This window comes from Felis catus, chromosome C1 (genome assembly GCF_018350175.1).
Source record: "Felis catus isolate Fca126 chromosome C1, F.catus_Fca126_mat1.0, whole genome shotgun sequence".
Taxonomy (NCBI): Eukaryota; Metazoa; Chordata; class Mammalia; order Carnivora; family Felidae; genus Felis; species Felis catus.
In genome coordinates, this window is record NC_058375.1 from 185539796 (window position 1) to 185563718 (window position 23923).

Here is a 23923-nt window from a genome sequence, read left to right on the forward strand (position 1 = left end):
CTGGAAGCCTGGAGCCTGCTTCAGATTCTGTGTCTCCCTCTCTCTCTCTGCCCCTCCCTCACTTGCGCTCTCTCTCTCTCTCTCTCTCTCTCAAATATAAATAAACATTTAAAAAAATAAAATAAATGCACACTTAAAGTGGGTGCATTTCATTGTATGTAAAGTGATACCTCAATAAACTTAATTTTTTAAAAAGTAATTTCTTTTAGTAACCAAGAAACTTTGATGATAATCTAAGTTTCCTGACTATGAGGATATATGTGGGTCTGACCTAAGTATGACAAATCAACACCTTACAACGGAGGAAGGCATGTAAGTACCTGGCTTCCTTTATTCATCAAGTGAAATAATTGTCCATGATACCATTAGCAAAATAATTACATGTATTCTTTCTTTTTCAGGTTTTCTGAATAGGCCACTACATTTCAAACAAATAAACTGAAGAATAGAATAATATATATTTAAAAATGTTTGAGTTACCAGAGAGCAAAAAAACATTATTTACCACATTCCCCAAGTAAATGGAATAAGGCATTTCAAAATGATTTCTTTTGTATTTCAAATATACTCTGTTATGTTGAATAGCCCTTTAAACATAAACCAAGCACATGGGAAGTTCCAAGGGTGTCAGCCAGGTCTTCAGTTCTGTTATTGAGTTCTTACACAAAATTGTACAAATTCTTTGCCATTTTGTGTGGATAAAATAGATAAGCCCAATGAAGAAAGTTTATCTTTAAAGCGTAAGGAATTCATTGAAAAGTAACTCTTAAAAATAACATATAACATATAACATTTGATACTAGGAATAAAAAGGATAACCCAGCCATAAAAACATACTCTTGTATTCTAAGATTAGTCTCAAAGGATAAGATATTGTTACTATCTTGTGAAAATAAATCTAATTGTTGCCTTGAACATATCCTGGATAGAATGTTGTATCTGATGGTGTCATCTCCTAGGGTCTGAGGTTTTAACACTAAGAAAATGTTCTTGTTTTCTTATATTTTCATGACAAAATAGCATTCTTGTGAAAAGTACTAGATTACAAAAAAAGGAGAGAGAAGCAGGGAGAGGGGAGAAGACTCTCACCCAGAATGTCAAGTTTCAGGAAGATATCCTAATGGCCTGAATCTGTACATTTCTCTGTGGAGGTGTGGCTTCCACAGTGTGTCTATCTACAGTGAGCTGTGGAAGAATTATACAAATTGCACTGACTCATTTTACTCAGGTAAACTCAACCCTTAAAACTAGGAAGTGCTGCCAATTTGACCACAAATCTATTCTTTAAAGATCTTTGAGAAAATCATTTTTTTTCTTCTTCAAGTTGTAGCATGGGATCCATTAGACAGCCAAGCTCTTCTGTCTATCCAGAAGAATGTCATGTCTGAGTCTTTTGATTTTCTGGTTTTGAATTATACATAGTCATGAAACTCAAGGCTTGTCTTCCCTCAAAGCTCTTCTACTGTAATATTATGATTTACTAGAAAGTTACTTACCACATAACACAGCTTCAAAGACCAGATCCCCTGTATTTGCTCCTTAGAGTGTTTCATTATAGCAATATGGATTAATGCCAGTTGTTACACCAGGAGAGATCAAACCGAAACTTCCACAGAAGTCTAAATAACGGGAATCTCACAGGGAGTGATAGATACTACGATTTGCTCTTCAGTGACTGATGGACCATGTTTTATGTTTTTTTAAAAAAAAAAAGGTAGCAAAATTGAGCAAGCCCCCCAGGCATAAAACAAACTGCAAAAATAAATACAAGGAGAGTAATTTACAAATTTAAGAATATATAATCAATAAGGATGGGTGAATATGGCAGCATTTTGAGATAGAACTGCATTTTCAACTATTTTTAAAATGTTTCCCATTTGGCAGAACCCCAAATGGGCTTTGCCAAGCACTTTTTCTTCTTAATTTTTAAGTGCGTATGTATTTCAAGGAAAATTTAATCCATATGTTCCTCTCTCATTTACACAATTTATCAAAATGTTGCTTTGAATGAGCCATTTAATGTCTAAGAAAACTGAAATACTTCTCCCCACCACCACCACCAATAGTAGTTTTTAGCTTTTTTTTCTTCCTCAATTAAATATTGTTTGGTACTATACATGAAGCTAATTGAAAAATATTCAATTCTGTTTTAATATTCAGAATCAAACAAAGTCTGATAAAATTAAAAATAACAGAAGATACACTCCCCCCACAGTACTATATTTTCAAGTTTGTAAAAGCCTTCTCTCATTCACATGGTTCCTATAAATCAAAGAATGCGAGAATGAAAAGTTCCCTCAGAAATGTTAAATTTTTTTTCCCTCACTTTAAAAACCAGGAAACTGAGTCCCAGAGAAGTTTAAGAATCTGCCAAAATCACGAAGCTAATTAGTGGCGGAGCCAAGACATGTATCTTCCCGTTCCAGTGACTTCTTTGGTTTTTCCGATTTTAATTAGGATTTTATCTATATCTAAACACACAGAAGTATCAGTATGATACTAGGTCATTAAACAACAGCAACGAAAACAGTGTAGCTCACTTCTGCATGAAATGTATCTGCCTGCTTCCAAAAGATCAACACCTGGACAACTGACAGGCTGGAAATGTAAAGTTCAACATCTGGTGTTGCCATCGAAAATTTCAACGGCTCCATGCACCGTGTGATCCTGACTGCATCTATCCTTTACCATCTCCACAAGGGTAGGTGATAGATCCATTTAAAAGAAAAATTAAGTCCCAGTACACTCTCAACCCTTACCAGTAAGATGTTACAGAAAAACAAGCTGATTAGGCTTTAATGATAAGGATATTTCTTCCTCCCCTCTTTCTTCTCCTCTTCTTTCTTCTTCTTCCACTAAAGGGGATCATTCTGGGCTACACAAAAATCTGGTGATGGGCATTCCAGGACAGAACAGAGATATGCCTTCAAGCAAGATAAAAAGGCACAGATTAGTAAATAACTGCTATCCCCAGGGAAAGAAAAGAAGAGAGGAGAGGAGAGGAGGGGAGGGGAGGGGAGGGGAGGGGAGGGGAGAGGAGAGGAGAGGAGAGGAGAGGAGAGGAAACCATTGGAGCTTCCACTTGTTATCTTAGGAGGCAGTCAAGAAGTACACACCACAAATCACAATTAAAAGAACTATGACCGGGGCGCCTGGGTGGCGCAGTCGGTTAAGCGTCCGACTTCAGCCAGGTCGCGATCTCGCGGTCCGTGAGTTCGAGCCCCGCGTCAGGCTCTGGGCTGATGGCTCAGAGCCTGGAGCCTGTTTCCGATTCTGTGTCTCCCTCTCTCTCTGCTCCTCCCCCGTTCATGCTCTGTCTCTCTCTGTCACAAAAATAAATAAAACGTTGAAAAAAAAATTAAAAAAAAAAAAAAGAACTATGACCTTGTAACTACTCACCAGTGTTGATACTGTGTTACTCTGTTTTTATTACAGCAATTATTTTTTTAATATGATGGAAGGGGGCATATAATATGTATATGCATTTGGGGACAAAGAAGAGAATTGGAGGACCTTTTTCTAGAGGGACAAACCAAAATCATATGGTGCAGAGCATCTCAAACACCAATTGTTTAACCTCGGGTATGTTACTTAACTTCTCTTCATCTGTTTCCTCATCTATACAACAGAAATAATATCAGTACCTACTTCATAAGGATTCATGAAATAATACATGTAAAGCACTCAGGACAGTGTTTGCATACAATAAGACCTCAATAAAAATAACTGGTTGCACTGTTATTTTTTCTTTACACTGAAATGGGAAACAGGCTGAAATCCTAGGACTTGTGGCAAACAGAAAAAGAAAATACAGAAATATTATTTAGGACTAAAAAGGAGCTTGGAGTCTTGACTCTGAGTCCAAGCTATTGTAAATTTACTGAATTGGGATTCTAAACACAACTATATACTCCAACACAAAACAAGGACTCAATCGATGCTACTGTAACAAGTGCTCATATCATGAATACCTGTAGCATTTGGAGCACTGTAGCCCTACCTTCTTCTATCTTGACCTCCAGCTGTTAAAAATAACAGTGTATCCAAAAACTGGACAACCAATGGAACCCAATGCAGAACATTCAGGAGCCTTCACAGAATTTCTGGTTCTACAAATGGTTACTTTGTCAATGACCTTAGACGCGATAGCTTAGGGGTGGGAGTGAGATAATTTCTGAGTCTTTCTTGGTGACATTTTTCTCTTTTGATTGTAATTTGGTTGGTTTTACCAGATGAATAAATGGATTGAGAAGCACCCTGGCTTAAGAAGAGGGGGACTGTGATGGAAGCCTTGGTCTTGGTTTTGCCTTAGGTGCCACTCTGAAGACAACATTCTATTTCTAGGGGGTTCTCGGTTATGTAAAAATGAGGTTATGTTTGGTGATCATAAATGTCCCTACCTCTCTAACATGTTGTGGACCTATAATGGTATAAAACGCTATAATGTAGCATAAAGTGGTATAAAGTGCTATGAAATGGTATAAGATAGTGAGATTGGTTTTCCTGGTCATCATGACTCTATTGACAGAGCACCTTTCTTTGAAAGTTCCATGCATTCTATACAGAACAATTGATAAAATAGAGAGGAGTGTGGTGAATACAATATGCTTTTTCACTGGATCTGTGTTCAAATTCAAACTCTCCCACTTTATAAATAGCTCAATATTGAGCAAATTACTTAATTTCTCTAAGTCTAAATTTGTTCAAACATGAAATATGTTTCACTTTACCTATTTCATTGGGTTGTTCAAAAATCAAATGAGAGAACATGAGTCATGAGCTTACCTCCTAATAGGAGCTCAAATAGAAGAGAGCCAATATTACTGTTGCAGGAAAAGAAATGACAGATTCAAGCCGGAAAGGTCTTTCATCGAAGGGAGTGTCAGATTGCATTATACACATGAATAATGCTCCCCTAATCCAAGGGAGTGTTGTCATTTTTTGTCACATGCTAACATATTATCAGCAGAGACCCCGGAGGAAGCAATGTGGCAGTGTTGGTTGAATGAATTAATAAAGTTGCTCTCTTCAGCCAGGACTCTTGGGCATTGCTGAATACTTTCACAATGTGTAGAGTCAAATTATATCATACAACTGACCATTGTAGTCTTTCATAGTACCAGACATTTTGGGACTAATGGACCTAAACATACATTGATGAGTAAGTGAATGTTTCATATTCAAATGGTTAAACAATTTTAAGTTTCCTCCTGATAGTTCTAAATGAAACGGCTAAAAAAAATTAATTTTTCATAAGTGGGAAGGGGTACATGAGAATATGCCCAAAGAGGCTACTTCTAAGCTGTGCATAGCAATAATAAACAAATACCCTCTAATCAAAACTTCACAGATGGCCAGTTCCCCCTTGATGTAAGGAGACATTGATAATGTAGCCTGGGTGTTATCTTCAGGCTTGACCAAGGGCCATCTTGAAAGGAAGGACTTTGACTTCAGAAGAGGAGCTCTGGTTGCTGAGATCAGGTGGGACCACTGCATCTGAGCTTTCAATTCACGGAAGAAGTCAGGAACCAAGAGACCCAGGATTACTCTGTCAGCTCTGCAATTGCCCCTTGGTTATTATTTTGGTTGCCTTGGACAGTTTCCTATTTCCTGATTATTGGTAATAATCATTACCAATAAAAGCTCTAAAGTAATTTTAAAAAGCAACGTACACTCTGGAATGGTGGTGGGGAACTGTTTCACATGCTGCAACCAGACTTGAATGTGGGCAGGAAAATCACAAAGGATGGAGGAAAGCAACTGTGGAAGAATAGAGGAAGTAGGGCTGAGTCCAGAGGCCTCTGCTAGGAGGAAAGGAGACCATTCCGGCCAGCGAAGGGATTCTGAGAATCCCAGATACTGCGGAGGATCAAGCAAGGGAACTGCTGTCTCTCAGGTTCTAGCAATACAAGTTTTTTGGATTATTTTCTTCAGGCTTACAATCTATTTAAAAATCTGTACTCTACTACAAAATAATTCTTTCTTACAACTTTTCACAGGGCTTTCTGAAAGAGTTTATTTTCTGGGTTTGGGAAATGCTGAGAAGTCCAGCTCACTAGGAAATAAATTCAACCTGATTACTTAACCAAACTTCCTGAATGGCCAATATATGAATTTATCTCCAACTCAAAAATGAACAGAGCATTGTCTTACCAAATGTCATCATTTCCTGCTTTTGAGAAGAGACCAGAAAGACTTGTGCTGAACCATTTCAGAGCATTTTAGATATGTCTTCAGCTGAAACCTGGAAATCAAAGCAAAATAGAAGAAAAATAAATATGTAAAAACAAAATTTGTGAGCTTTGGGAAACAAGTGGTTTGGGGGGAAAGCTAATTTTCAAAGGTCTCCATCTACCCTATGGCCACTCCCTTCTCTTCTAGGACCTTTCCGCCTCTCTTCATTTCAGTTTTGAGTTAGAAATACTGGAACTGATCACTTTTCAGCCTCAATAAGTCCTTGCTAATTATTTTAACATTTCAGGTTCAGGAAACCCAAACCCAATGTTTGTTAAGTGTTCTTTGCCTTGATTTGTATTCCCTCTTATATTTCAAGGGAAGCAGGGTCCATGTGTTTCTGATTCATTTTTACTTAACTCATCAAGACATTGTTTCATGAAGGCCATTTGATGTCCAAAGATTCTGCTGAACCTTTTGTTCATTAAACCATATAGCCAGTGAAGCAACACGCAGTTTATAACAAAAGAACAGAATTAGGAGACCCAGGAACAAACTATCCTACCTCTGTCTCTCATGTGCTTTCATGATAAATCACTTTCCTCGATACCTGTGTTATCTGGGGGAAAGATAACAATGTTTTATGCTAGGTTTAGAGAATTTGTAATAAAATATAATTTTGGAGAGTCTTTGTAAAGAGTAAGGCATGTTATAAACCAATACCAAAATAGCTCTTGAGTTGAAAGAATGAGTTTTTGCCTGGTGTTGAGGCTGTTATACTAGTTTTCCTGGCCAAGTACCACAACTCAACATTAAAATTTCAAACGGCGATTAGACAAAACATAACGTTTCCACCTGAAAGCATTAATTCTTATATGGATTTATACACTGGGAGAGTTCTAGATTTCCTACTGGTTTCCTTTTTGAGCTAACAATCACACTGCCAATTTGTTTAAGGATTTGCAGAAAGTTGAGAGGTAGATCTTTGACATAGAGAGATGTTCCTGTTTTTTACTCAAAGGCAAATTATCCTAATGTTTTATTTTAGAGCATGGAATACTGAAGTCAAACTTCCTCTAAATGGAGTGGCAACAAATTTAGCAGGTATCAACAACAAAATAATTTGTTTTAATTCATTCATTCATTCATTCCAGTTTTCCACTAGGTTCATTATCCTGCAGTTAATTTGCTGCTCTCTGGGTATGCAGGTGGCACCATGATAGTTTACCAAGCCTGCAGAGGACAAAAGAGAATTCAAGGATCAGTTTTGACTGGGGTCAAGAGCAGAAATCAAGGGAGTTCTCAATCAAAATGACAAGGAAGTTGCAGGAAACATGTTCAGGCAAACTAAGAGGATTTGCCTTTCTGGCTTTTGTTTCAGGAATCTAGAAAAGAAGAGAGTGATCATAGGATTGATGAAGACCTTTGAAAATTAGCTTTTTACCCAAAGCACTTGTTTCCCAAGCTCCTAAACTATGTATGTACGTATGTATGTATGTATGCATGTATGTGTGTATTTTCTTTTGATCACTTGATCTCCAAGCCATGGCCTAGTATCAGGCAAAGGGCCCAGTCAAACATGGCACAATCAGCACCCAGAAGAGACTGAGACACACACGCAGAGGGTCAGTAGACATGTATGCAGTCCACTTTTCTCAAGCTTCCCAGGAAGAGGGGTGGTTGGACTGGGCATGGCCAGATATACCATGGGTGCGCTGCAGGACAGGCACCTAGCCCTGCTCCCGGTCTTTTTATAGAGTTCTCACGAAAGCAGCCTTGTGGTAAGGGCGGAAAAACGACAGCTACTAGCTGCTCAGGGGAAGTACATACCAACTGTCCAGTACCAATATTCCCTGGAGATCTCACAGCAAGTTGAGACCAGCCACTCACCCTCCTGATAAAGTAAGAGGTATTAAATAATACCAGCCAGCTCCTGCCAGGGAACCTAGAGAGATTCACTGGACAAGCCTCCTGGTCTCTCCACAATTGGTTAGCTATTGAAGCCTATTAGGAGAATACCCACTACTTGCCCAGGGGCTGGGATGAGGAAATCAAGAAAGACATAACATCTGTATTTGATCCATAGCAGGGGAGGTGGGACAACTGAAGGCTTGCCTTCCAGGAGTTCACAGTCTAATGAGTGGTGTCAGAACAAATAATGACCTCACAACATGGGAAATGAGTTTATAGAGGTATGAGCACCATCAGTGATAACTGCAAATGATGTGGTGATCAACTCTCATGGCAGGAGGGAGGGTTTTTGGAAGCCTTCCAAAGACATATATGCTTATGGGAAGGCAGGCTATGGGTGCAGGCTGAAGGAAGGGCATTCCAGGCGGAGGGAACCACATGTAGGCAGGAACCCTAATTATAGCCAAGCCGAAGAAAGTTTGAAAGAAATAACCTCCTCCCACAGTTTTACATATTCCAGAGGAGTCGAATCCTAAGAAGCTAAAGTCCAACAGTGTATCACAGTTTCCAAAAATTCCACAAACAATTAAGCAATCTTCAAAAGTGAAGATTCTTTTAGAACCCTCTGTATTCATGAACTGCCCCTCAAATGTCATTTGTCCCTTTCTCCTACCTGAGTGGCCTGGTTGATAAGGTTATCAATTGGTCACTGAGCTTGGGCGGTATTAGCTAAACTGCCCTTGCTAGTTGGCTTTCTTATCTTTTGGCTTGGGTGTTCTTTCCAGAAATAACCCAAGTACCTTATATACCCTAAAAGAAGCATAGAAATCCCTTCTGGTCAGGCCAAAGAATATAGCTCCTAGAACAGAACTCAAAGTTCTGAAAATAAGAGAATCCTTCCTTTTAAGGTTGACTGTATTCACAATCATTCCTGCTTTAGAATGTGAAAGGCTTAATCCCAGTTGGGTCACAGTGTCATGTCCCATGATCTGGGTCACAGGAAAGTTGACACACTATCTCCTTTAAAGGCTTACATGTCTTTTCTCTAAAAAAAAAAAAAAAAAGATTCTGTTTGTGTCAGGGATGCCAGTGCACTCCGATCACCTGCTAGTCGACTTTCACTGTAGCTTGTGTGCCCGGGTCCTCCTCCATCTCTCTTCCTCCTCAGCCTGGAAGTGAATGAAGTGACATTCTTGGTAGCTCTGGAAAGGCTTCAGGGAGTTGTGAATTTTCATATTCATACCTCTCAAGCTGGTGTGAGAGGGGCTTTGCTTTTGCTATTTAACAGGAGAAATGGAAATAAAATTTAGAAGTCCATCAATAGATTTATTACTTGTAAACCGTAACATGTTTTGAAAAGCATGATGCACTTAAATGGGTGAATCTTGCTGATGTTAACTTAGCGAGAGTATTTGTTACCTTGCGGTATAGCAAATCACCCCAAAACTCCATAGTGTCTAATAATAATAAGCACTTCTCTTTCCTACTTCTGTGAGTCAAGAATTGGGGAATGGCTCAGCTAGGTGGCTTGGGGTCTCATGGGGTTATAAGCAAATGGCATCTGGGCCTGGGGTGGTTTTGAAGGCATTTTCACGTACAAGCCTGGTGCCCTAGCTAGGATGACTCAAACAGCTGCTGGCTCGAGCAAGTGGGGCTCCTCTGGATGGTCTCTCTCCATGTTTTCTGTATCATGGCAGCGTTAGGGTATCTGAACTTCTCACATGGCAGCTCAGGCCCTCAAGGGCATATCTCCTAAGATGCAGAGTGAGGGGGAACCTGTGTCACTGATGCCAATCTAGCTGCAGAAGTGTGTCAGGAGACTGCTTCCCCTCATTCTATTTGGTAGCACTGACTCACTGAGTTTGGTGCATGTTTAAGGGAAGGGTAATTAGACTCCACTTTTGTATTGCAGAAGGGTCAGAGAATTTGCGGTTTTGTTTCAAAACAATCACAAAGGAAGTCGGGAAGAGGGGAGTGCCAACTGAAAATGACAGATAAATAGAAAAATATAAAAGCTAATCATCAGAATTTCCAGACACTTCTTTGAAATTTGTCATGAGTCCAATTCAGACTTTTAAAAATTTCTCAGTATCATTTTTGCCTTTTACCTAGTTTCTAATTTTCTGTGACATATATCTATTTTTTCTCAATGACATCAATTTTCTTTTTAATTTAATTGATTAAATCTTGTTTTGCACCTACTAGATGGTAGGCATGTGCTAATTGGGATTCAGATGCAAATTTATACAATCCATGCTTTCGAAGAGTTCACAGTCACAACTGCAATTCCTTGTGACAACTGCAACATTAGAAGCATAAACAAGGCTTAGAGATGAAATAGATATGGGAAAGGAAAGAAAAAACTGGATAAATCCTACCATATATTTTCATTCTACTTCACAGACTTGCAAAATGAGACTTTCAGTTGCACCTGTTTTACATGTGCCACGAACCACATTGTTAATATTAATTTGTAAAGTATTCCCCAAGGTAGTTCTTCAGCGCGGAAGCCAGACAAAGATTTTGTGAGGCTAAAACACAGAGATCTAAGCATAGGATTCTCATCTAGGTATAAATGATTGACATGTCATTTGGTTCAGCCCCACGCATACAAGCAGATCTCAGCCCAGCCCAAATCCATGGAAATCTATTGTACTGTTTTCAGGATGGTACTAATAGGAATAGCTCTTGCATTTGATATGGTGAAAGATATTTCCTACACTGCAGGAGGCCCTGTCGTACCATCAGGTATGAACACCCTATGAGGAAGTACGTGCAGAAAGAGGAAGGCCCAGGACAGCACCTCAGGGTGTACTCAGAGGCTAGAAGAGGAAGAAAGTCACTGAGGAGATAAGACTGGCGGTCAGAGTTAGGAAGGTAAAGAGGAAAAGAACTAAGACAGCACAATGTCATGACAGCCTGAGAGGGGAGACTTTTCATAAGGAGAGGAGCAAGAACCCTGGGAATGAACTATGCGGGTCAAGAAGAATGAAGGCTAAGATTGGGGGCTTCTCAAATCACAAAGGAGTTCAAGGAGGTCATTGATGAACTTCACATCATGTCTTCAGTCAAGTGAGGAAAAAGCTGCCGAGATGGCCCCAGATGACTCAGCACAGTGTTTTACCAGACAAGGGGCCCTCTGGTTCTACCGGGATTGCAGCACACTCCTCAACGCGATTCAACAGCTATGCGTTTGAGCACCTACTGTGCTTCTAGCCACTTTTTAAGTGACTGCACACTCCCCACCAAAGAGACTAAATTCCTTAGCCTAGTATTCATTGCTTTCCAATATCATTAAGCCTGGTTTATCAACTACTATTTCTTCACATACACACTTTATTTTGTCCTAATATGATTATGCTAAAAAAAAAAATGTCATGCTTAAGTTTTTATTTCTCTCTTGCTGCCAGGGAAGAAGTCCAAAGAAGCTAATTCAGAGATTCACCATGGTAGGAATGTGTTAGAGGAAAAGAGACTGTTTAGATAAAAATTTTAGGCAGAATTCAGGAAAAAAAGTAATCTGGTTAAAGCACATCAGCTGAAAGGGTAGGAGCTGATTTCCCAGAAGAGCTCTTAATTGCATTAGAGTGTATCAGAAAATTGCTTAAGCATTTATCAGGAACGCTAATTTCTTCCCAGAAGAAAGTTGGTTGTGAACTCTCTCACACAAGAAGTATTTTATCCCAGACCAAGTATAGGGCAATTTTCTTTGCCATCTATTTACCCTTCCCCATGAACACTTAATCCTTTCTCAACATCAGAACATATTTTGCACCTGCATGGCCACCCCTGAGTCCCAATCCCTGTCACTTCTTTTTGCTCCAGGCCAAGATCAAATGTTCTCTCCTCCTTATCAAGTTTTTTTTTTTTTTCTGTTCTAAATCACTGTTCTTTTATAAAAAGTAATCACCCTTACTTTTTATTGTTGTTGACTATATTCATATTTCTTATTTGAACTATAAGAAATTTTATCTTTACCTCTGGATGTACTCATTAATATTAAACAAAGGTGGAATAATAAGTGTACAATCCATAGTATGCAAGATGTTTTACAATGCAATCTTCAATATATTGTACTTCATGGAAATATTTCATGATCTAATTTATCACTAGTCAGATTAGACCCAGTGGCGAATCTTCAGTATGAGTCATGGTATAAGATGGATGCTTCATGTTTAGCCATTGCACTCTTACACCCGCCAGCAGGAAGAGGGAGGGGAGAATGACACGCCCCTTCTTTGTAAGGACACTGTTCAGAAGTTGCACAAAATTGTCAGAATTGTTAATGCACCGAAAAGCCAAAGCACATTTGATTACATCCCATTAGTTACCACTCAGTCACTTTACACCACAAGTAGTGAGGGAAACTGAGGAATGAGCACTATTTAAAAATCATGGGTTCCACTACTAAGGAGGAAAAAAGAACAAATATTAAGGGAGAGCTAAAAGTTTTTTCTTATACAGCAGGCTAATTCTAATATTTCCCAAAAGTCACTCGTCAGGAAATTCCTGTTTTAATTTAACTTGTTTTTCCACGCTCCAGCATATTCATTCCTCTTGGCTTCTCAGTAAATACTAAAGAGACCCTGTTTTTTAATGTAGCAAAATATCAGTTCCAAGCTCTAGGACTATATATATATATATTGCAAAAAAATGGACCACTTTTATGTAAAACATCATGGCTTCCAACATTTTTTGATCATGTGCCACATTCAATAAATATTAACCCCCATGGTATACTTACATTCATCTATTAATATATTTATAAATGTACTACTACATTGTATTGTATAAATTAGAAACATCCACAAAAATTAAAATTGAAAAGATAAGGAATGAATACAAATAAAAGTTCTAATATTTTCTTCACTCACACCAATGGACTTTCTTAGGCAACACCAAACTAAGAGATTTTAAATATCTTGACTTAACGCTCTTCAGCTATCACACACATCATCATCGTTTCAATTGAGAATTCGACCAAAACCTAACAGAGAAGGCTAGGACAACATGCTAACTATACGTTGTTATATTGTTATGTCCCACATGGAAAAGAAATAACAATTGTTGAAACTCCCACATTTGGGGTCTGACAAACAAATTAAGCGTCTCGACAAAATGTCTGCATTGAAAAACCCATTTGGGCTTTTTCACAACATAGTTGACTTTGTTAAAGAGTTCAATGTCTTCTTGTTTATGAAGTTTTAATTCTACTACTATTGAGTTACTCAGATGGAATAAACAAGGAACACTGCTGTTCTGCTCATTGTGGTCATGAATTACAGGGCCCTGGAGAAGCATGTTGAGGTACTTTGGAGTCTCGATTTCAATGTGCTGTGTGTATACTCTATGCCTCTATACAACGTGAATGTAGACTTTCAAGTTTTTCAAATGAAGCTATAGTTGAAGTTGCAGGACCAGTCACATTGCATTTCCCTGAGGGCAAACCCCAAGATTGACAGCTCTCCCTTTGTGTTACAGAATAAAACTGAGCAATCAGGACCAAGCAGACCCCTGCCACACAGCTACTCACTGATATCAATTACTTGGCCTAATTATCTTGACAAAGTATACTATTCATTAAAATTTTTCATTTTCTGAAAACACAAAAACAATAGAGACTGCAGGAAAAAATGATCACGCCATCTTGGAATTGCTAATACCTAATATGTAGACTTTTGATCAAAGAACCAGCATAAACATAACTCCTTAAGAATGAAAAAAGTTAAAAAGCAATTTAGAGAAAATTCAAATATGGCTTTGTGAAGAGAGGCTTCAAAGGAGAACGTGGCTTAAGAAAGATGGGGGGCTCTAAAAATGGAATTCCGACACATTATGATAAATCAATGTAGAGATAAAGACAGCAGTAAGACTGCTCAGAAACTCTGATGAGTTTAGATTTTGAAAGACTATATATAAAAAATCCAAGGAAGGTCATATAACCAAGGACACAAATTGTGCAATGTATAAGAAAATTGTCAGAATCGTTAATGTGCTGATAAGCCAAAGCTTACAAAAGTGACAGAGGCAATAAAACCTATCATTTCAACTCTATTTAGATCACAGATGTGAACAAGAAGTAAAATGTACGATACTGGAAATGACAGTATAATGCTGGTAGATGAAAGGAGCCTTTCAATCAAGGAAAATTATCTTCAAAACTTAAGAAGTCCAACATGGGTTAAAAGGATACACGGATTGTGAGAAAGAACGGGCTGCTTAAATGAATCCTATATTCCGTCTCCCAGGCATCCCAGGGTGCATCTCCCAGACATGCACCCCAGGATTCTAAGGGAACTTCTAGGCATGATTGTGAGGTGACTTAGGGCAATCACTGAATCACGAAGACACTGAGATATGTCAGAAGACTGAACAAACAGACTCCCTTTGGATTTTCAGAAGGTGGTCAATATAGGGTTTGGGAGAAGATTCTAGAAACTGTAAGTATTGTGATCTTGAAAAATCCTGGAAAGGACAATTAAAACAGGTGGGCTGTTGACCCTAACAAAACAAAATGCTGATCAGTAGGATCTGGTGTGTGTTCACAATGAAAATCCACTCCAAATGTGCTTCATTCCCTGTATAGTGAATAGAGTAAATAGATGAGCAGGTAATGAACATGCACCATAAACCTGGCACAGAGGAACTCTTATCAGGTAATCTCTGTAAACACCAATGTGAGAAGCAACTTTTCAGCAACGTTTATGCCACAAGGGATTTTTTTTCCTTTTTAAAAAATAATTTATTTTCTAAATATATAAGCAATATTTTTTAAAGCATGTGGACATACAGTTCTTTTCTGACTCCAAGATGCAATTCATCTTGAGATAATGCAGCAATATAAAAACAGCTTTTGGGGTTGAGAAAGGAAATACGTTAAATATATAATACATCTTAATTTATGAAGCACTAAAATATGAAAAATGTACCTTAGAATTGAGGAAACGCACACACACACACATTTATAGGACTAAAATCATACATTTCATTCACTTGACATCTGATTATAATCTTTGACTCCATGTCATTTAAAACTCTATAAACATAGGGGCGCCTGGGTGGCTCAGTCGGTTGGGCGTCTGACTTCGGCTCAGGTCATGATCTCACAGTTTGTGGGTTTGAGCCCCACATCAGGCTCTGTGCTGACAGCTCGGAGCCTGGAGCCTGCTTTGGATTCTGTGTCTCCCTCTCTCTGCCCCTCCCCCACTCATGCTATGCTCTGTCTCTCTGTCCTTCAAGAATGAATAAACATTAAAAAATTTTTTTTAAACTCTATAAACATAATTTCTAATGGATCCATAATACATTATAATTTATTCAGTCATTACTCTATTATTCTGAAAAATTTTTGTTTTTATGTAAATAATTTTGCAATTTATTATTCAGAAATAATTACCTGCATTTCTGATTATTTCCTTAGGACACATTTCTAGAAGTGAAATTATGGAGTAAAAAGATGTCTTAAAGATTCCTGATACACAGTACTGAACTAATTCTTTGAAAGCTTGCACCAATTTACATCACTACCGGAACTGGTTTGAGAAAGAACCCATTTTACTATGATTCAAAATAATCTTTCCTTTTCAAATTCTTTGTTGATTTGGTAGGCAAACAGAGCAAACAAACAATCTCAAATTTTCTTTTAATTTGGTTTGGATTTTATTGACTAGAGCAACACTGAGTATTTGTTCATACAAATATTACCATTTGTGTTTCTTCTGTAAATTGTTATTCTTTTATTCATTTTTCTAATGGAAAATTTTTTTTGTCAATTAGTATGGGGTCTTTATATATCAATGATATTAATCACTTTTTGTTCAATTAGTTGTAATTTTTTATGTTTTTATAGTAAACATTTGTGTCATTTGGTTTAAATCTGCCTATTCTTTATCTTTTCTTAAGCTCATCCTAAAGAATATATGCTTTTAGAAAGCTTGCAACACTTACTTCAATTGTTATATCTGATATTTAACTTTACCTCTAGTTTTTTGTTTATTCCTTTTGTTTCTGAGTAATGTCTTGCTGTTTATTTTGTGTGTGCCTGTGTTTTGCTCTATGACTGGTGTTTTGATTGCTTTTATCTTCCACAGTGATTTGGAACGTAGACATCTTATCTTTTTTTATTTTACTTGTGATTGCTGCTAAGTTTTTCAAATCATATGGGAACTTGTATTTCACAAGATATCAAATTCATGAATGAAACAAAACCTTTGATTCTCTTTGTGTGATATTAGGAATTTGGTATATTTATATTCTCCCTATCTCATTCACTTTACTTCATGCACTTTCTGGCCTTTATTGATATAATCTGGGATTTAGAGCTAGATCATTACTCCTCAATTATTAATTTTCCATTTATAACTTTTAGGATATTTTTATATTTCCTTTCAGAGGAATTATTTTATGTTTGCATTCAATTTTGTTCTCATGTAATACTGATCATTTTTATTTAAATGTATGTTTATTTGGTTTCATTGCTCACACGCAGCAACAGTTCTTTTACATTAGAACCTTAATGTTTCTGGGTCCTGGATATTTTATGTAATTATCAGACAGCTAGATTTTGAAAGGCCAGAACAATAGATTGACCAGATAAAATGTAACAACGAAGATGAAGAAGTAAGGATGGAGAGCTTCTTGACTGGCAATGATTGTGATGAAAAAGACTAGGAGATTTGAGTTGTTATAATCTCAACATGAGGGCCATCAGGATGGCTCGGTAGGTTAAGCATCTGACTCTTGATTTTTGCTTAGGTCATGATCTTATGGTTCATGAGATGGAGCCCTGTGTTGGGCTCTGTGCTATAAGCTTAGGATTTTCTCTCTCTTTCTCCCTGAAACTCCCTCTCCCCCCGCTTTCTCTCTAAACACAAATAAACATTAAAAAAATAATCTCAATATGAGCAAACCATGAAAATGATGGTTAATAAAGCAAATGTAACTACAACTGTCACCCTGATAAGAGTAAGTCATAGGAAAATACAGTAGTAATTCCACTTTACTAGTGTACTTTGGCTGGTGTACTTAGGTCAGTTCTGAGGCATAACATTTAAATCTAGCAAACATCCAGAAGCACAATTAAGAGAGAGAAGAGTCTAAAAATCATGTCATATAAAGATTGATTGAGGGAACTTGGGGCTTTAAACTGGGAAAAATGAGATTTAGGAGCATGTAGTACTCATGTATTTAAAGGGCCATGATAGGTAATAAAGACTCATTGTTCCTGGAGGCAGACGTAGGAGAATGAATCAATTTGCAGAGAAGACTTTGACACAAAGGAGAAAATTTCCAACAGTTAAAGCTGTCCAAAATTGATATGTGCTGCCTCACACACTACCATACTTCCCATCCCCTTACAGAGTGGAGGGCATCAGTTGAAGAGGGCATATGACTTACATGATTTAGGCAAAGAAATGATTAATTAGACATGTCCTTGGGACAAATATATTATTATGTGTGATCTCCCAGCTTTCTCCTCTTTGCTACACAACCTTCCCTCACCCCCACTCCCAATACTTCTAAGATTCTCTTCTGCTAAAGAGAACCTTGCTTTCACCTGCTCATTCTTCTCCTCATTCATCTTTAAAGAGAGTTCTGCTTTTGCAGGGTAAGGCCCTGGGCTTGTTGTACAGAGATATCAGGTCTGGAGAAGGGGAAGGAAATTGGGAAACACTCTTGCTTGCTGGCTTAGTTTCTAGAATCACTTCGTTATTGAGAATCCAGGAAAAGTGTGATTAATATTTTTAAAAGAATTGCTTGATTCTTGAAAAAAGTTAAAGGGATAGAATGCTGTGAGAAAAGAGAGAATGGCCAAGCTTTGTCTCTGAATGTTTGCAGGTTTTAGAGTATGAGAAGCTCTGAATGTCTGTGAGATATTGCAGGGCAGGAGAGAAGAGAAAAGCAGCTATGAACAAGTTCAGAAGACCGCCACCCTGAAATAAATAATATTCCCTGCCTAGACTGGCTTGAGACAAGAGTCTTATGGAACAAACAAAAGATGAGAAGAATCTAGAAGAGTTTCTGGATCTTATTTACATAGACAAGTCACAAGACTCTCAGTGGGAAGGAAGTAGAATTTTAAACAAAATCCCTTCCCCCACTTTAAATATTATGTAAATGGTTACATGTACTGGCTACTATTAATCATGTGGCAAAATGTATAGTGTTGTCATTTCATAATGTGAATCCATTCATTCTCTATTAACTATTCCCTGCTTTCACAAAATCTAACTATGAACTCCTGTGTGTGTGTATTTTTATTGCTTCCTATCACAATCAAAATTATGCTGCCCACATTGGGAAAAAAGAGAAAAGCAACACTCTCCTTCAAATGCAGCTATTGGCTATCATAATGGTTAACTTTATGTGTCAGCTTGGCTGGGACATGGTGCCCAGATATGAGGCCAAACATTATTCTGAGTTTTCCTGTAAGGGTGTTCTTGGATGAGATGAACATTTAAATCAGTGGACTTTGAATAAAGCAGATTGCTCTCCATAACGTGGGTGGGCCTCATCTAATCAGTTGAGGGCCTGAATGGAACAATAGGTGGACTTCCCATAAGTAGGAAAGAATTCTGCCAGCAGGCAGCCTTCAAACTTGAACTGCAACATCAGGTCTTCCCTGGTCTCCAGGCTACCAGCCCATCTTGCAGATTTGGGACTTGCCAGCAGACTTGCAGATTTTGGGACTTCCATAATTATGTGAGCCAATTTTTAAATATTTTTTCTATATATACACACATCCTATTGGTTCTGTCTCTGTGGAGAACCTTGGCTAATACAGGTTTGCCATACACTGGAGCTATAAAAAGTCAGTCCATCTTTTCTTTGAAAGTCTCCATCTTTTATTTGAAAGACCAGACCACATGAACCTACAACTCTGGGACTACTCTGGGATTTTATATTCTAACAGTCTCCAGATTCCATATAAAATTACAGCACATTGTTTAACAGACACAGTGTTTATATAGACAGGGTTGCAACTCACCAAAACTTTGAAAATGTCTTAATCTACTTACAAATAGATTAGGCAAAAATATTCAGGAAGGTACTGTTTGGGTTGAGTGATGATAATCAAGGCATATGTATATTATGTATATTATCAAAAAATGTGAGTAAATTCTTGAGTTAAAACAGAACTGGTGGCAAGTAATAGATTTCTTCTCCTGCTCAGACCCTTTCACTTAGAGAACACCTATCTAAAATGGATTACTTATCATCAGATGCTACAGTGAGAATTCTTCTATAGGAAGCATTTTATAGGTTCTCTTCAGAACATAGAGAAGATAGTCTGTTCTCCAGGAATTCATATTCAAGACAGATTATTCAGTGACATCATTTGGGTGTCCTATTCTGCAATTGTAAGGAAGGGACACATTTTTTTCAAAGACCAAAGTCCCTTTCATCTCTTCCCCTACTATATAACTCCATTTAGGTCTGAAGTTTTGCATCCATCCAAACTATGAGCTTTTAAGACTTAGATCTGATTCATCACAATCCTTTCCAAGAAAAATTATCTTGCAGTTTCTTCCAAATTAAAACAGCAATAGAATGCTATTCCATTAAAAGCACAATGACATTATGTGAATTGTGAATAATATATTAAAATAGAGTTTGTATTTGGATGAAGTTGCTAAAATAAAGAGCAGAGAAGAACAAATGATCATGATGAGTCACAATGCATATGATAGGGTCTGCCTTACTGCTTACATATGCTAGAAAGACAATAAGTCGTAGGGTCCTTTTTTGCCACTCAAATATTCATATTTCCAATTAAATCCAAGTTCAAATCCAGTGTATCACTCAGGGGAATATTAAAATTTAAATTTCCTACAGCTTTAATAGGCTTGTTTTGAACACTGCCAGTGACAATCTCTTGTGACTGACACTTCCATATAAGTGGGAAGTTGGCTAAGTGGCCTTCAAGATCCTACCCAAATCACATACTCTGGAGCTTTCTTCTGGGAGAATGCAGTTGGCTGGTGGAAGGATGAAGTGGCCCATTCACATTCTTGACAGAATTTTCCTTTGATCCTGAATGTATTTTTGTATTCACACACTCTTAGGGTAATACCTGACTGAGGCATTAAGACTTTCAATTCCCTGTGGAAATCGTAATTCTCCATCTTTTGTCTTAGAGCTTACATTTTCTACAGCAGTTTGCCCAGGGACATATGGCAGCCAGCAAAGTCATGTTGTTTGAAAAAACAAGAGGATTGAGAAGTATTCAGTTTGCGCACCTGATGATCTGCTGCTATCTGTTCTCTCTGGTAGGTGCCTAGAAGTCAAGGTCTATGCCCACTTTAATTGTTAGTATAATCCACAGCGTGTGGCCACTGGCCTATGGGTGCTTAATAAACACTATCAGGTAAAGTGATGATGGGTAACTGTTGCTGATGTTGTTATCACTTGCCCAAGAATTAGACTACATTATACTTTCAGTAATTACCTCTTATGCCAAATTGTTTCCATATGGACCCAAACATTGCCACATTAGGCTGGATTCACATGATAGCAGTGATTACTTAATTATTCTACTGCGAACAGAGGCCGGTATGCAAAAGAAACAACTTTCACAACTCACTAAACAAACCTTTGGTTTGCAGAGGGTATGATCATGGCCCAGTTGAGAATGAGACGGGAGTGGGATGCAGCAACTTTTACTGAAGACAGATGGTGCTGTAACTGCCCTGCTTTCCAGAGCCATGGTGCCTAAAGTCCCACATCTTTTCAAAAGTCCCACATCTTTTCAATAAAGCAGTTACATTGCTAACCATCTCAAGTATGAAACCTTAAATGAGGTATACACAAACATGCATTATATCAATAGCATTTTTGTACTGAATCGTGTGCAACTTCGATGAAAGAATCTGAAGGTATGGATTGGGATAAGGCATATGCTGCCACAGACTCAGGCATGCTCAGGAGACCACAGCCCCACCCTCCTCTTTTCAGTTAATACTCTCAGTTTCGAAATTCTCTGGATTAAATACCCACAATGTTGAATAAGAACATTTTTACTGAATCTCAGATTAGGTGTCAATTTAGTTGACAGGGGAGAGAGGAGTTGGGGGCAGAGCAGATTTTAGAGAGTATCAAAGTCACTTATAATCTTTTTTTTTTTAAAGTTTGTTTATTTTGAGAGCACACAAGCAGGACAGGTGAAGAGAGAGAGAGAAAGAGAGAGAATCCTGGGGGAGAGAGAGAATCTGCACTGTCAGTGCAGAGCCCCATGTGGGGCTCCAACCCATGAGCCACAAGATCATGACCTGAGCCAAAGCTGGAAGCATAACCAACTGAGCCACTCAGGTGCCTCTAAAGTCACTTACAGTCTTTAAGGAACATTTCACTTCTAAGCATGAGGTACATATAATTTCTTTCTAAAAATTATTAATTTGGTAAATAATAACTTTTGAGAAAATATATATGTTTTTAAATGTGGCAATAATACAGGTGGCATATCTAGGAATAGATTTAAACTACAAAGGATGGTTGTACTTAAGCTTCTCCACAAACAGGCAAAGGTTTCTGTGGTTTTCTTTTTTCCATTGAGTCTGTAATCTTTTATGATGATCACTTCATTAAAATTTACCACATGCTGACTTGTATTTCCTCTGTGGAGTTGTGCTTCTTGCGTGATGATGTTGCTTTCCCTTTCTCTGGACTGATCTTGATTTGACTGAAATAATGCACAGTCAAAATAATAACCTAAAGATGTAAAACCTTTTATTCCAGATCATGATATAATCAGCTTCAGTAATCTATAATGGAAACACTAATACAAAGAGAAACACCAACCCAGAGGCATGTAAGGAGAAGAAATATTCAGCCAATATTGACCACCATTTTGTGCCTTTGGCAAGAATATGACTCAAGTGACAGGATTTTGAAATAGAGCCTTAGATTGGATAAAAGTGCCTTTATCCAGATACTGTACTACCTCAAGAACCTCCTAGGATACCCTCCTCCCAATACACACATACATCATCTTTCTATCTATACTTCTGGCCACCCATCCATTCCATATTATATTCATTTGACTGTACAGATTTTTCTCAGCCAAATGTCTCCCAGAATTTACAGGTAGCTCCATTCTTACTGTGTGGCTGATCAGCATTACAGTCTTGTTATAATTCTAATGTGTTTATGCATGCATATATAAGGGGAAAAATTAAAGCAAATCTTTTAAGTAATCCAGTTAAGTTGCAACCAATTTATATAATTCAGTCAATAAGTGTTTTGAAAATACTATACTCCTAATCCAATGTTGCAGGAATATAGAACCCAATTTCTGCACCCAAGAGCTTTTAATATTAACCAGATGCAGAATGCAACCTCACAAACAAAAGTGACAATATTAAAATATAGGCTAGTAGAAGTTTAGAGAAAGAGCTAGTGTGTGAAAGATAAACCAATTGGAGCAATCAAAGGCTCCCCTTGACCTGACATGTTCCTGGAAATCTCTAGGCTCTTCTTCACTTCATATGTGAGAAAGATCTGACTGAAGTCTTAATCTGTAGCAGGAATAGCTATGGAACATAAATCCTACATTTTACTTAGTAGACCACTGGGAAAATTTCAGTTAATAACTGAAAACTAATGTGGGTTATGGCAGAACAGCTGGGGAAGTATCCCAAACTCACTGCACACCCCAGAAGGAAGCCAGTGGGCTATCTCCACCGTTCATCATGAGTGTGAACAGAGATAGGATCATGTTGGTAAAAAAAAAAAAATCAATTGGTTTTCTAAAAGGAAACCTTGGGTAGTCAGATTTATTTTTCTTTGTCATACGCTATGAATAAAATGATACTCATATCACTGCATGGTTCAAATTATTTCCTGGAGTGCCGTTGAGCTTTGGAAGTCAGTGATTTTAAAGTAATTTTAAAGTAATTCTCGGGGGTGAGGGGCAAAAGGAGTTGGCATTGCACAGTGAAGCATTTCATCACCTAAGCTCCCTTACCCCCTACCTCCTAAAAAAGAGAGAGAGAGAAAAAGAAAAAACTCTTTATATTTTAGGTACAAAAATTCTATTACTTTAGCCTGAGATTGAGTTTCATCATTCCATAGGTTCAGTTAACACACTCCAAATGAAAGAATACAAACAGACATTTGATAAGCTATCTACCATGTATTGAGTCCGTGCCAGGTGATTGGACGAATATATTCTGAAATGACTAGCATTTCTTTGACAATACTAATTTATTACCTGTCAAGCTGCAAGGTACACTTTTGATATGCAGAAGTGAAATAATACTGAAATAAAACTAACACAAAGTTAAAGCAGGAGTCATGCTATTCCAAATAGATCCCAGATGACTACGAAAAACTTATTTGTCTGGAGAATAATAATTAGATAAGTGACACATGGTTATTACATAGATGACAAACTTCAATGCAGTATACTGTGTAAGTGCTTCTACCCTATTAAAATACAAGACAACACCGAACCCAGGAACACAAATGGAGTATAAATTTGGAATTAGGAATTTGAAGAGTGATATATGGCAAAAGTTTGGTAAGTAGCATCAAGGATATGAGTTATTTCCTTCAAGTCAGTTAAGAAAACACCAGGAAAAGTCAGTTTACCTCTGAGTTTCAGACCCATACTTTAGAGAAAATGTGTTATAATTGGTTCACTTTGGGTGAAATGACTGATATTTTCAACATACGAAACCTGTTATTTTGTAGCTGAGGTTTATCCTGCTTTCCTATAGCTTCACAAACTTTCCATTTTAAATTACAGAACTTCCATGCTAATTATAAACTTTTATCTTTAAAAGTGCTGCTGCCTTTAATCATTTGCTGTAGTTGAACCTTACAGAAACAGTACTGTTCT

At 37.7% G+C, this 23923-nt stretch overlaps 1 protein-coding gene across 1 annotated transcript in view; it reads right to left on the reverse strand.

Annotated features, from left to right (window-relative positions):
- Positions 1-304: 304 nt before the first annotated feature.
- The window catches only part of FTCDNL1 (formiminotransferase cyclodeaminase N-terminal like), a 160928-nt gene continuing 137309 nt past the window's right edge, over positions 305-23923 (reverse strand). Inside the window, 3 exon segments of the mRNA XM_045034251.1 lie at positions 305-2924; positions 6154-6244; positions 9190-9362. Of these exon segments, the coding sequence (XP_044890186.1) occupies positions 9332-9362 (31 nt within the window). The 3' untranslated portion in view covers positions 305-2924; positions 6154-6244; positions 9190-9331.